Source organism: Porites lutea, chromosome 8, assembly GCF_958299795.1.
Source record: "Porites lutea chromosome 8, jaPorLute2.1, whole genome shotgun sequence".
NCBI classification, from domain to species: domain Eukaryota; kingdom Metazoa; phylum Cnidaria; class Anthozoa; order Scleractinia; family Poritidae; genus Porites; species Porites lutea.
This window is the reverse complement of record NC_133208.1, coordinates 31,496,578-31,509,094: the sequence shown is the minus strand read 5'-3', so window position 1 is coordinate 31,509,094 and position 12,517 is coordinate 31,496,578. Positions and strand designations below refer to the sequence as shown.

At 36.9% G+C, this 12,517-nt stretch overlaps 1 protein-coding gene across 1 annotated transcript in view; it reads right to left on the bottom strand.

The window, feature by feature from the left end:
- LOC140945549 (uncharacterized) overlaps positions 1-9,494 on the bottom strand; it is a 12,568-nt gene extending 3,074 nt beyond the window's left edge. The window contains exon 1 of the mRNA XM_073394562.1: positions 9,014-9,494. Coding sequence (XP_073250663.1) covers positions 9,014-9,494 — 481 coding nt within the window. The remainder of the gene's footprint in view (positions 1-9,013) is intronic.
- Between the last annotated feature and the right edge of the window lie 3,023 nt (positions 9,495-12,517).

Genomic DNA, 12,517 nt, shown 5'->3' with positions numbered 1-12,517 from the left:
GTCAGTCACTGCCAAACTGCAAATCATAATCATCGAAGGATGTTGAAGGGATCTGTTTCGAGCCACAACTATGATAACAAGCGTATTAAAGACAAGTGACAAAAATGCCAGAAAAAAGCAGAGAGGACGAAAAACGTAGCTGCCAATATTAAGTATCTGGTGTTGAACCTCTGTTGGAAGCTCAGTAATCAGGCACTCTTGGTAAGTAAACTGGCTGGAGTTTTGTGCAACCATCATAGTTATATCCTGTAGTTGAAAAGGATCGTTAGTAACATCCCGGCTATGGGTGAAATGGTTTCTTAGATTGCCACCTGCGATACTAAATATTATTATCAATGTTTCTATAGGGTTATAGCTGGTAATCGTCACGCCAAGTTTGAGACAAATTAAAACAAAAATATTGAGTAAGTTCATTTTTCACAATTTTCTTTTCTCTTTTTTTTTTTTTAATTTTTGATATCTTTTATCATGCCGTCGTTCTCAGGGTTCTCAAATACATTCAACTCCCTCTAAGACGGACACCTTTGGGACGGGCAGTAAGTGTCCGTCTTAGACAGATGTCCGTCTTATAGAGAGTCAAATAAAGGGAGTAAAGAAAGGCAGGGACCAACTCTAGGTGTCCGTTTTAGGGAGGTGTCCGTTTTATAGAGGTGACCGTTAAGAGAGAGTCGACTGTACATGCAGTTACAGTCAAACCACGCTATACGGACACCTCATTATTACGTCAGACAGTTTGCTTTGTCCCTTGGGAAAGAAAACCCTCACGTTTTCTCCACATTCAACCCGCTTGATAAAGACACTTCATTAATGCGGAGACTTTCTGTGGACCCCTCAGGGTTCGTATTACACGGGGTTTGATTGTACTCGCGGTCTAGCACTGAACTTACTTTCAAAAATTGAAAAAAAGGCAAATTGAAAAATTGACGGCAACACTGATATCACATCAGATAAATGAAATATTGAAGAAAGGAAGGAAGGAAGGAAGGAAGAAACAAACCAAGGTTACTGGCAGCAACCACATGTTAAAAAAAAGAAGAAAAAGGATTCTTTTTTTACGTGTAAAGCTAGGAAATTGCGTTCATTATATTCAAGAGATTGCACGTACATGCAGCTTGCCAATGGAAAAAAAAAAGGAGAAAGAAAGAAGGAAAACTTGGCCGTTGTTTGCGGAAAACACTACCGGTAATGTAAACAAAAATAGAGAAGACAGGTTACCTTGATTCTGTACCGATTTGCTCCATAAAGTTCTTCTCAGCTGTTGATATGATGATAAATAGACGCTGTTCCAGGAAAAGCTTAGAATAAGGAATATTGAAAAGTGATTCGAACTTTTTCAACACTTAGGCAGCTGTTGTTGGTTTCTCTTATATCCTTTTATGTCATTTCAATCATTAAGGGTAAACAATAATTTTGAAAGAAGTGATTTTAGTTAAGTAGTCCTCGACCGGATACATTAACGAAGCATTAAAGGAGAAGTTTATTACAAAGGAAAGTGATTAATGAAAATGTTTTTCTTTTAAAATGAAAACACTGACCGACACGTGCCTTATTAAATTTTCCCCTTTCTCCTCCCAATTTTGCAGAAAGAAATTTGTTTACCCGCGTCGGAAATGCCTTCAGAAAATGCTGTTCTTTCCCTATCTGTCCCGACAGTTTATTTTGTTTCGTGCTATGGATATATTTCTGTCTTCCGGATAAAGAGAGAGAGCAGCTTATTCTGAAAGACTGCAATTTCCTCAGTTTTAACAGTCGTCAATAGAAAAAATTTCATTTACATTTCTTACAACCATTCAGCAGTCTTCAGCATTTTGTTCAAGCGTAATTGCTCCAAAAAACTTTAATAGGGACCCAAGAAAAACAAACATAATGAAAACTTAAAGACCTCTTAAAATAATATCTTCTTTTAAATGACGGGTTCTTCAAAATAATGATCATGAAACGACCCAGTTTTTTTTTTTTTTTACGTTTGGTCGATTGAATAATGGTAGTAACGAGGTGGTTTGGCGTATGTGGTCGTAAGGCGGAATTCTTTTCCGTTTATTTATTATTTATTTTTTTTAACACGGCGATCGTATTTGAGCCTTTGACACAGGGAGTGTTGAAAGGGAAAAAAAGCATTTTTATTCAGGAGCAGTTAATTTGCATTTAAAGACGACATATTTTATGCGATCGTAATGTTAACAGTTTTATAAACGGCGATGAAAATAGTTTTTACGTGGCGGATTATTATCTCCAACAGCAATGGCCTGCGTCTTCCCCTTTATACATTGTTAAGTCACCAGTTGCCCCCAGCCATCATCATTTATCTTTATCTAATGTGGCCGGGTTGTCCAGAGCTTAGGTTAAGATAACCTAGAGTTAATGCGAACTTAGATTTCATAATTGTTAGCCTGGAAGAACAGCTGACTTTGCACGTCGCCACCAACTGAATTGTATCCCTTCGAAATGACGTCTGATAAACGAGCGCAGAAATTCCATACTGATGACGTGTCACCAACCAGATCTGAGTGGTCCTTTTGATTGGTTGAAATAAATTTTCAACCAATGAGAAGCCAGTATGGAATTTCTGAGCTCGTTTCTCAGACGTCATTTCGAAGGGATACAATTTAATTGGTAGCGTCGCAGAATGTCCGCTGTTTCCCTAGAGGCTAATTTCATATGTGATAGCTTAAAAAGCAAATTCAGTTTACTTCTGTTTGGCTCAGCCGCAGCTCTCTGATTTATAATCTCCGGTCCTCGGTCAGCAGGAACTGATTTCGACTGAGATCTTTAATTTCAGAAAGTCTGTCGAGACTTTGTTCGGTTAAAATCAGGAAAAATTGACTTTGGCAGAGAATATATGAAACTGGAAGTATATGAAAATGGACGATCGAAGTGAGGAAGCGTACTTTTTGTTGACCTCTAGGGCGTTTGCAAGAATAATCCTGTACTTAAAAATACTTTTCTCGACAATTTTACCAATCGTTTGGTGAGTTAGGATCTCTAAATACGGTAAAGTTTTGTTTCCAATTGTCGAAAATTCCTCCGGAGAATTAACCCGCATGTATTGTCGAAATGTGGGTAGCTACGTAGTTTCGAGCCACTTGCCCATGTTACGATTACCAAATGTAATGCCAAAGTCCTTAAAGACATGTTGCTGTCAATCTTTTGACGACATTTCCCCTCCAAGAACCATTAAAATCGAAAAACAAAAAACCTACGATTGTTTGGAATACAAAGTTTTACCATACTACAAACGTTGGGTTCCAAACGGATAAAAACTGTAAATTGGTTCCTTGGCTTCAATATAATCAAGTGACCCAAAGTCGCAACAGCTGACCAAGCGTGTTTGTCACGTTTCACTATCCGTTTGACAAGAGTTCGTATCTCTCAATACCACAAGTTTTCTCAGAATTCCAGGTTTTCTACCAAGAAAATGTTGTTCGCAAACTTGTTCTAACCCTACCGTCGAAATCTGGATAGTTTAGTGCCAGTTGCCTGTACGATTACCATAAAATAAATGACGTACTTCGTATTTCGTTCATACAGAACGAGCACGTCGTGATGAATATTTTATTAATTACAAAACATCTTTCAATAACTATGAACGCTAAATTTTAATTATTTTCCAGCCCATGATGGCTTTTTAACCACAGGATTGCAATTCGGCATGTTGGCGTTCCATTGATTATTTGCAAGTGCGCAACCTAAATCTAAATCTAAACATGGTTTTGTCGGCAACATCCACGAGACACAAAACACTAAAAATATACAAGATGATAATAAAAACTAAAATAAACTGCTAGCAAAAGATAACCTAAAGGAGTTTACAGTGAAAATAGTATAGAAAGAGATTGACTGGTAAGAGTTTCTATCGGGAGTTTGTTCCATTCCACGGTTATTGTCCTGGGAAAGAAAGAAAATCTAAAAATATCCTTGTGCCCTTTTGTACTAAAATAAATAATAAAATCAGTTATGGCTTCCTCGTGTTCTCCTTTCTCTATTTGGAATCCTGGAAACCATGGCACATCTCATAATGGACAGCCTTGCGTATCTTCTCCTTTTTTTCAAGTGTGTCCAACTTTAAATCATGCAGCCAATTCCCACCACGCTCGCTGTTCGATGGTCATTTCCCGTAACAAAGCAAGCCGCTCATCACATTACAGCGGCTTTATCTTTCTGGTGCAAGTCCAATGGACTACAGACTTTGGTCCCACAGGTGTAGTTCAGGCGGTTTCTTTAACTGAGTTTGGACAGTTCCACAGATTGCGTTTAATAAGTCCTAAAGTCTTTATTTGCCCTAAGTAATCTTGTAAACTTCAAGGTTGGTATTAAATGGGATCGTTAATAAAATTGCTGCACTTTTTATTTAATCGTTTTTCTCATATGTCATTGCTATTACTGGGTCAGTGTAATTGTTGCCGCTGGTGTGGATTATTGCAGTGGTTGATGTTGTCTGGGATTTGTTGTGACAGGTGGTGCTATCGCTGTTGCTGTTGTTGTTATTGTTCGCAAGGTGATGATGACTGTAATTGCGGATGGCATCTAAACAAGTCTCTTATTGCTTTGCGCATCTTTTTAATACGACTGAAGTTCAACAAAGGATTCAAAACTCCATTCAATTGCATAAAAATGACGTAAAAAGGCCGAAAGGGCAGATTATTTACTCCTTTTGCAACCAAGACAGCTCCAAAGAGTAGGCTAGGAAAGTAGGTCAATACCAGAATCAAAAGGATCCAAGCAACTGTGTTAGCTAGTCGTTTTTCCCTTTTTAGAAGGGCTTCGTTTAGATTTCCCACTTGAATATTTTTTCTACAGTAAATACTAAGATAACAAAACGTGATGACAGATAAATAAAAAGGGAAAAGAACTAGAAGGAAAACTGGTGCCATAGGTGTGTAAACTCTGCTCAAACGTTTTGAAAAGTACGTTAAAACTGCATATACTACACTGATAAGCCAAGGTAAGCATACTGTCTTAAAAGAACGTGACATTTTCATGTGATTACGATACCACACAGGTCTTCGGACTGCCAAATAGCGATCTCTACTGATAACAGCCAGGTTACCAAGCGTTGCCATGGTACAAAGACCACTCATGGCAAAATACAGTGGGTGCTCATGCGATGTTGCTGCACACATGTTTTCATGTGTGAATGTTTCTATGTATCTGTACATAGAATATATTGGGAATATTATGTCAGTTACTGCCAAACTGCACATCATAACCATCGCGGGATATTGAAGAGATTTGGTTCGTGCCACAGCTATGATAACAAGCGTATTAAAGACAAATGCCAAAAAAGCCAGAATAAAATTCAGGGGACGGAAAACGTAGTTGCCAATGTTAAGTATCTGGTGTTGAACATCGCTTGAAAGGCCAGCAATCAGGCACGCCTCGTAGGGATACTGACTGGAGTTCTGCGCCGCCATGATTCTATCCTGTATTTAAAAACAAAGAAAGAAAAAAAGAAGAACGTCCTGTTTTCATTAGTCTTTTGCCTAGGATTAGTTACTGGTAACCGGCTCAAGCCATGTTTGAGCAAAGATGAGTCTTTTTTTCTTACTTTTTTTTGCAATAAATTTTACGACACGCACAAATAGTTAGCACTTTTTACTAACAGTCCCTAACTATTGTTGATATTACTTCAAAAATTAAGAATTTGAGTGAAGGCGACATTCATTGTAGACATATTAAATTCTGCAAACAGAATACTGCAATGCTGATCGTACTACGTGAAAATTAACTCTGCAAGACATCAACACAACACCGAACTCAAAACAGAGCGGGATTGTAGCCTTAGACAGCTGTTTCGCCCTCTTTGGGGCTCGACAGTATGGCGTAACAACCAGAGATCAGGCTCTGATGAAAAATTATCCGCGCACTCTGATTTTCATTAGCCCTGATCCAGAACTCCTAACACCCACAGAACGTCATACCACGTGTCTTCTGGGGGGGGCAAGAGTCCAAGTGTCAAGTTGATGTCTCGCAGAGAAAATAAAGAGTTGGCCAAAACCAACCTAAAAAACATGAACAAAACCATGCAAAAATTACAGCATATCGGATCTATCTGAAAGATCTAAGGCCCAAAAATGCTATGCCGGCAAAAGTAGATTTTCATGCACATACTAGCTCATACTTACTTCTCCGTAGACCAAAAAAAAACAATGCAAATTTATTTATTAAAAAGGACATCAGGGTCTTACCTTGACTCGGGATATGTTTCCTTATAAAGTTCTTATAAGTTGGTGTTCAGTGACACGCAATATGGCTTTCCCTCAAATAACTGATATCAGGCTGATATCAACTGACACTAAGTATTCTCAATGCCTCTTATATATTCTTGTACAGAGCAAATATTGACAGTTGGCAACAATGTTGAAAGTGTCTTTAGTTAAGTATTGCTCTGATCCATTTAGATAGATTGGTAAATTGAAAGGTTTTTAGAATGGATAATAATGGGAATGGTGAACATTAAAACACCTGCCGACACATTCTGCCAACAGTTTTTCACTACTTTCTTCGACATTTATTGCGCAGCAAGAAATTCGTTAACAAGAATCCCAATTGCTTTCACTACAAAATCCTAGCTCTCTCTTTATCCAGTATTTCATCATAAAATAATCAATTTTTCTTTGCGCGCAAACAGTATATTCTTTGCGGTTTTCTGGATACAAAAAGCGTTAAGGATGCATGTGTTAAAGACACATTCATCACCACAAATTTACATTTTTTGCTGCTTTTTGCATTTCCTTTAAGAGTATACGTAATTGCTTCCAAGAATTTAATGGATTTGTCATTTTTTCCAAGTACTGCCGCAAAGCAAAAATAAAGAAAAGGGGAACGCGTTCAATTGATCTTATTAAAAATCAGAATTACCAATAACCCAATTTATTTTTCTTTCTTTCCCTTTTTTTTTTTGGTAACACGGCAATCACCTTCGCGCTTTAGACGCAGAGAGTATTTTTAGGCAAAAACTGTTTATTTCACTTTGAGAATTTTGTATATTTGTAGAATATTTTCACTGTAGACCCTGAGAGATAGTCCAGTCAATATAACAACTGAAATGTCATTTTAAATTTGACCTTGAATACAAAAGAATTGGCAAATATTAAATAAAGACGACATGGGATGGGATGGGTTTACTCATCACTCAATTTCAGTACTAAGTTATCCAGTTGCTGTTGAAAAAATAAGAATCAAACAGTTCTTTCTTTCCCTGGCATCCTTTTTTATCATTTTAAACATTAAGATTTTCCAACAATAACATAACATAAAACTTTATTTATACTCGAATTTTAGAGTAGCTACCAAGTGTTTTTAAAATAGTCATGTATTTTTGGATTGATACTTGATGAGCATGAGATCTTGGTTAATTGAAACATAATCAATTGCAAATGGGAGAACTCAACTGCCGACACATTCTGCAAACCAGGAGCAAACACTTTAATTACACATTTTCCATATTTCCTCACAGGTACCGCAAGTTTGCGAGTGCCGTTTGTGTAACAGAAATATGATAAGGCTTTGTATGGAAAATTTATAGATCGTTTCTTAGGGCATGAAAATAGAAATAAAAATACATCAAAACTTTCTACCTTGTCTGCTTGTCTTGTTTGTGGTATGTTCTTAGCATTTCAGGCCTTTTCAGACCGACTTTAGCGAGAGCAATGGTAGAACTAAAACTCGCTCGATCAATAAATTTTCCATACAAACTGTTTTAATATTTCTGTTACGCAACTCACTCGCGAGCTTGTCCTAACCCTGCTGTCCAAGTCTGGGTAGTTTAGTGCCAGTTGCGTGTACAGTTACCAAAAAATATATGACCTACTACATAAAGACACTGAACCATCACGTTTTCATCAATATTTTATTGATTACAAACCATCTTTCAATAATGAGCACTAAATTGAATTATTATCCAGCCCATAATGGCTTTTTATAATTACAGAATTGCAATTAGGGCATGTTGGCGTTTCATTGCTCAGTAACGAGTACGCAACCTAAGTAATCTTGTAACAAGGTTGATATTAAATGGGATCGTTGATAAAATTGCTGCACTTTTTATTTAATCAGTTTTCTCATATGTCATTGCTATTACTGGGTCAGTGTAATTGTTGCTGCTGGTGTGGGGTATTGCTGTGGTTGCTGTTGTGTGGGAATTGTTGTGATAGGTAATAGAGTACTAAAGTGTGACGTCATAAAAATGAAATTTCCGAAATTATGGGATTTGTCAGGATATTCTGAAAGAACAATGTCCAAGAGGCCTATTTGCCAAAAATGAGCATTTGGGGGCAAATTGTTGCTGAGATCGTAGCCCAGTTATGCTTACAAAACTCCATACAAACCCTTCTAAATTTTTTTTGGGTCGACCCAAAAAAAAATTAGAAGGGTTTGTATGGAGATTTCTGAGTATAACTGGGCTACGATCTCGGAGACAATTTGCCCCGAAATGCTCATTTTTGGCAAGTAGGCCTCTTGGACATTGTTCTTTCAGAATATCTTGACAAATCCCATAATTTCAGAAATTTCATTTTTATGACGTCATCACTTTAGTACTCTATGCTATCGCTGTTGCTGTTGTTGTTATTGTTGGCAAGTGATGATGACTGTAATTGCGGATGGCATCTAAACAAGTCTCTTATTGCTTTGCGCATCTTTTTAATACGACTGAAGTTTAACAAAGGATTCAAAGCTCCATTTAATTGGACAAAAGTGATGTAATAAGGCCGAAAGGGCAGATTATTTACTCCATTTGCAACCAAAACACCTCCAAAAAGAAGACCAGGAAAGTAGGTCAATACCAGAATCAAAAGGATCCAAGCAACTGTGTTAGCCAATCGTTTTTGCCTTTTTAGAAATGCGTCGTTTAGATTTCCCACTTGAATATTTTTTCTACAATAAATACTAAGATAACAGAACGCGATGACAATTACATAAAAAGGGAAAAAAAGCAGAACAAAAGCTAGTGCCACAGGTGCGTAAACTCCTCCCAAAAGTATTGACAAGTACGTTGCAACTGCATATGCCATACTGATAAGCCACGCTAAACATATGGCCTTAAAAGCACGTGATATTGTCATGTGATTACGATACCACACAGGTCTTCGGACTGCCAAATAGCGATCTCTACTGATAACAGCCAGGTTACCAAGCGTTGCCAAGGTACAAAGACCACCAATGGCAAAATACAGTGGATGCTCATGCGATGTTGCTGCACACATGTGTTCGTGTGTGAATGTTTCTATGTATCTGTACAAAGAATACAGTGGGAATATTATGTCAGTTACTGCCAAACTGCACATCATAACCATCGCGGGATATTGAAGGGATTTGGTTCGTGCCACAGCTGTAATAACAAGCATGTTAAAGACAAATGCCAAAAAAGCCAGAATAAAATTCAGGGGACGGAAAACGTAGTTGCCAATGTTACGTATCTGGTGTTGAACATCACTTGAAAGGCCAGCTATCAGGCACGCCTCGTAGGGATACTGACTGGAGTTCTGCGCCGCCATGATTCTATCCTGAAATTTGAAAAAAGAACGTGGGACTTCAATTCAGGGATATTCGATAAGTGACATATATATATGGGTGAGTTGAATGGCGCACTTATTGACACAGCAATGATAACAAGCGTATTAAAGACAAATGAAAAAAAAGCCAGAATAAAACGTAGACGACAGAAAACGTAGTTGCCAATGTCAAGTATGTGGTGTCGAATATACGCCTTGTAGGGAAACTGGCTGGAGTTTTGCCCAGCCTTAATTGCATCCTAAAGTTGAAAAAAAAAAGGAAAAATCGAAAGGAAACTGAAGAAGAACGTGGAATTTTGATTCCGCGCGGGTAAAAATGGGTATTTTTTAGAAATTCCTGTTTTCATTAGGTCTTTTCCCTAGGATCAGTTACTGGTAACACTCAAGCCATGTTTCAGCAAAGGTGAGTCTTTTTTTCTTACGTTTTTTTGCCATAAATTTTAAGAAACGCACAAATAGTTAGAACTTTTTACTGATGGTCTCCAACTAGATATTACTTCAGACATTAGGAATTTGAACGAAGTCGACGACATTCATTGCTATTCCGGAAAAGTAGATTTTCATCAAATGCTTACTTTTCTCTCTCTCTCTAATTTAGCATATCGGTTTAAAATGATAGTTATTTTTATAATTTTGCTGCAAACCAAATTTCTATCTATGAAAAAGGACATCAGGGTTTTACCTTGACTCAAGATATGTTTCCTTATAAAGTTCTTCACTTGGTTTTCATGAATTATGGCTGTCCCTCGTGTAACTGATATCAGGCTGAAATTAACTGATACTAAGTATTCTCGATGTCTCTTATATATTCTTGTACAGAGCAAACATTGAGAGTTAGCAACATTGTTGAAAGTGTTTTTAGTTAAGTATCTCTTGACTGATCCATTAAGAGAAATTGGTTAATTAGTTTAATTGGAAGGAATTTTAAATGGATAATAACGGGAATGGTTTACTTAATATTAAAACACCTGCCGGAAACAGTTTTTCACTATTTTCTTCGTCATTTATTGCGCAGCAAGAAATTCGTTAACACGAATGCCAATTGCTTTTCCTACAAAATCCTAGCTCTCTCTCTATCCAGTATTTCATCATAAAATAATCAATTTTTCTTTGCGTGCAATGGGCATATTCTTTGTTTTCTGGATTAAAAAAGCGTTGGGGATGCTTGTTCTTATAAAGACACAGTAATTACCTCAAAAATTTACTTTTGGCATTGAATCAATTGGCTGTCTTCCGCATTTCATTTAAGAGTCTTCGTAATTGCTTCATAAGCATTTAATGGATTTGTTACATTTTAAATTACTGCCGTAAAGCAGAAATAAAGAAAAGGGGAACACCCTTAATTGATCTTACTAAAAATCAGAATTACCAATAAGCATACTACTCATTTAGATTTAAATTAAAAATTACTAATAGAATTTACCATCAATTAAAGAATAAAACTCAGATGAACGAAAACGTAGTTGCCAATGTTATTAGTATCGATCTGTTGTTGAACGTCAGTTGGAAGGGTCAGCAATCAGGCACGCTTCGTAGCGAAACTGACTTGAGTTTCGCACAGCCATGGTTCAATCCTGAAGTACAAAATACGAACTGGTAACTCCTGATTGCGAGTTTATAACTGGGTTTGTTAAAGGCCGCATTCAACAAATCCATTTCGTAAAAATTTCATGATCGAACCCATTTTATCACGACACATCCCATTTTCAAAAAATTCTGCGAGTCTCTCCAGTGGCGCCCTGACTGTGAAGATAGTTCTTTGCCTAAGGTTACAACATGTTTTAGCCTGAAAGATTTGAAATAATAAAATTCTTTTGTTTTCACATTTTTGCGAGAAATTGTAAGAAATGAGCAAAGTGACAGCACTGTTTACTGACAGTCTGGAACTAGTAACTAGTTTAAAATTTTGAAAAAGGGGGAGTGAAATGATTCACGGTTATACAGCGGTAGATATCGTGCCCTAATTCTTTCGTAGTAGTGCTTCTTAATCTAATTATATCAGATTCCAAATAATATTCATTTTAGATTTGACCTTGAATACAAAAGAATTGGCGAATATTAAATAAAGACGACATGAGATGGGATGGGATGGGTTTACTCATCACTCAATTTCAGTACTAAGTTATCCAGTTGCTATAATTGTAAAAATAAGAATCGAACTGTTCTTTGTTTCCCTTGTATGAGTTATTATCATTTTAAGCATTGAGATTTGCCAGCAATGTTGAAAGTGTTTTTAAAATAGTCATGTATTCCTGTATTGATGCATGATGAGCATGAGATCTTGGTTAATTGGAATGCAATCAATTGCAAATGGTAGAACTCAACTGCCGACACATTCTGCAAACCAAGTGCAAACACTTTTAATAAATTAAAAATTTTCCATTGTTAATTACAGATTTTCCATCGCCAGCGACTTGCGTGACAGAAATATTATAAGAGTTTGTATGGAAAATTTATCGATCGTTATTTAGGGCATTAAAATAGAAATAAAAATACATCAAAACTTCCTACTTTGTCTACTTGTCTTGTTTGTGGTAGGTTCTTAACATTTCTGGCCGTTTCAGCGCCGGATTTGAGCGAGATCGATCAACGGTAAAACTAAAACTCGCTGAAATCGCGCTGAAACGGCTAGAAATGCTAAGAACATACCACAAACAAGACAAGCAGACAAGGTAGGAAGTTTTGATGTATTTTTATTTCTATTTTAATGCCCTAAATAAAGATCGAAGAATTTCCCATACAAAGTCTTAAAGTAAAAACTTGCAAGAGGTGACAGGCCGCACATCTTCACCGGCGTGAAACCTTTGAAACCTTTTATATATTGCTCCATTGAGGAGACTTCTTTCAGGGATCTTACAGTTGAAAATTTGAACGATGATTATATCGCTTCTATATAGCGGACCAAGATACGGCTCGGTACAATTTATGTTCAGCAAGGGAAAATTGTGTAAGTTGAGCAGAACCTTTAAAATGTTCAACAGACAATTTATTCAGTTCGCGTGTAT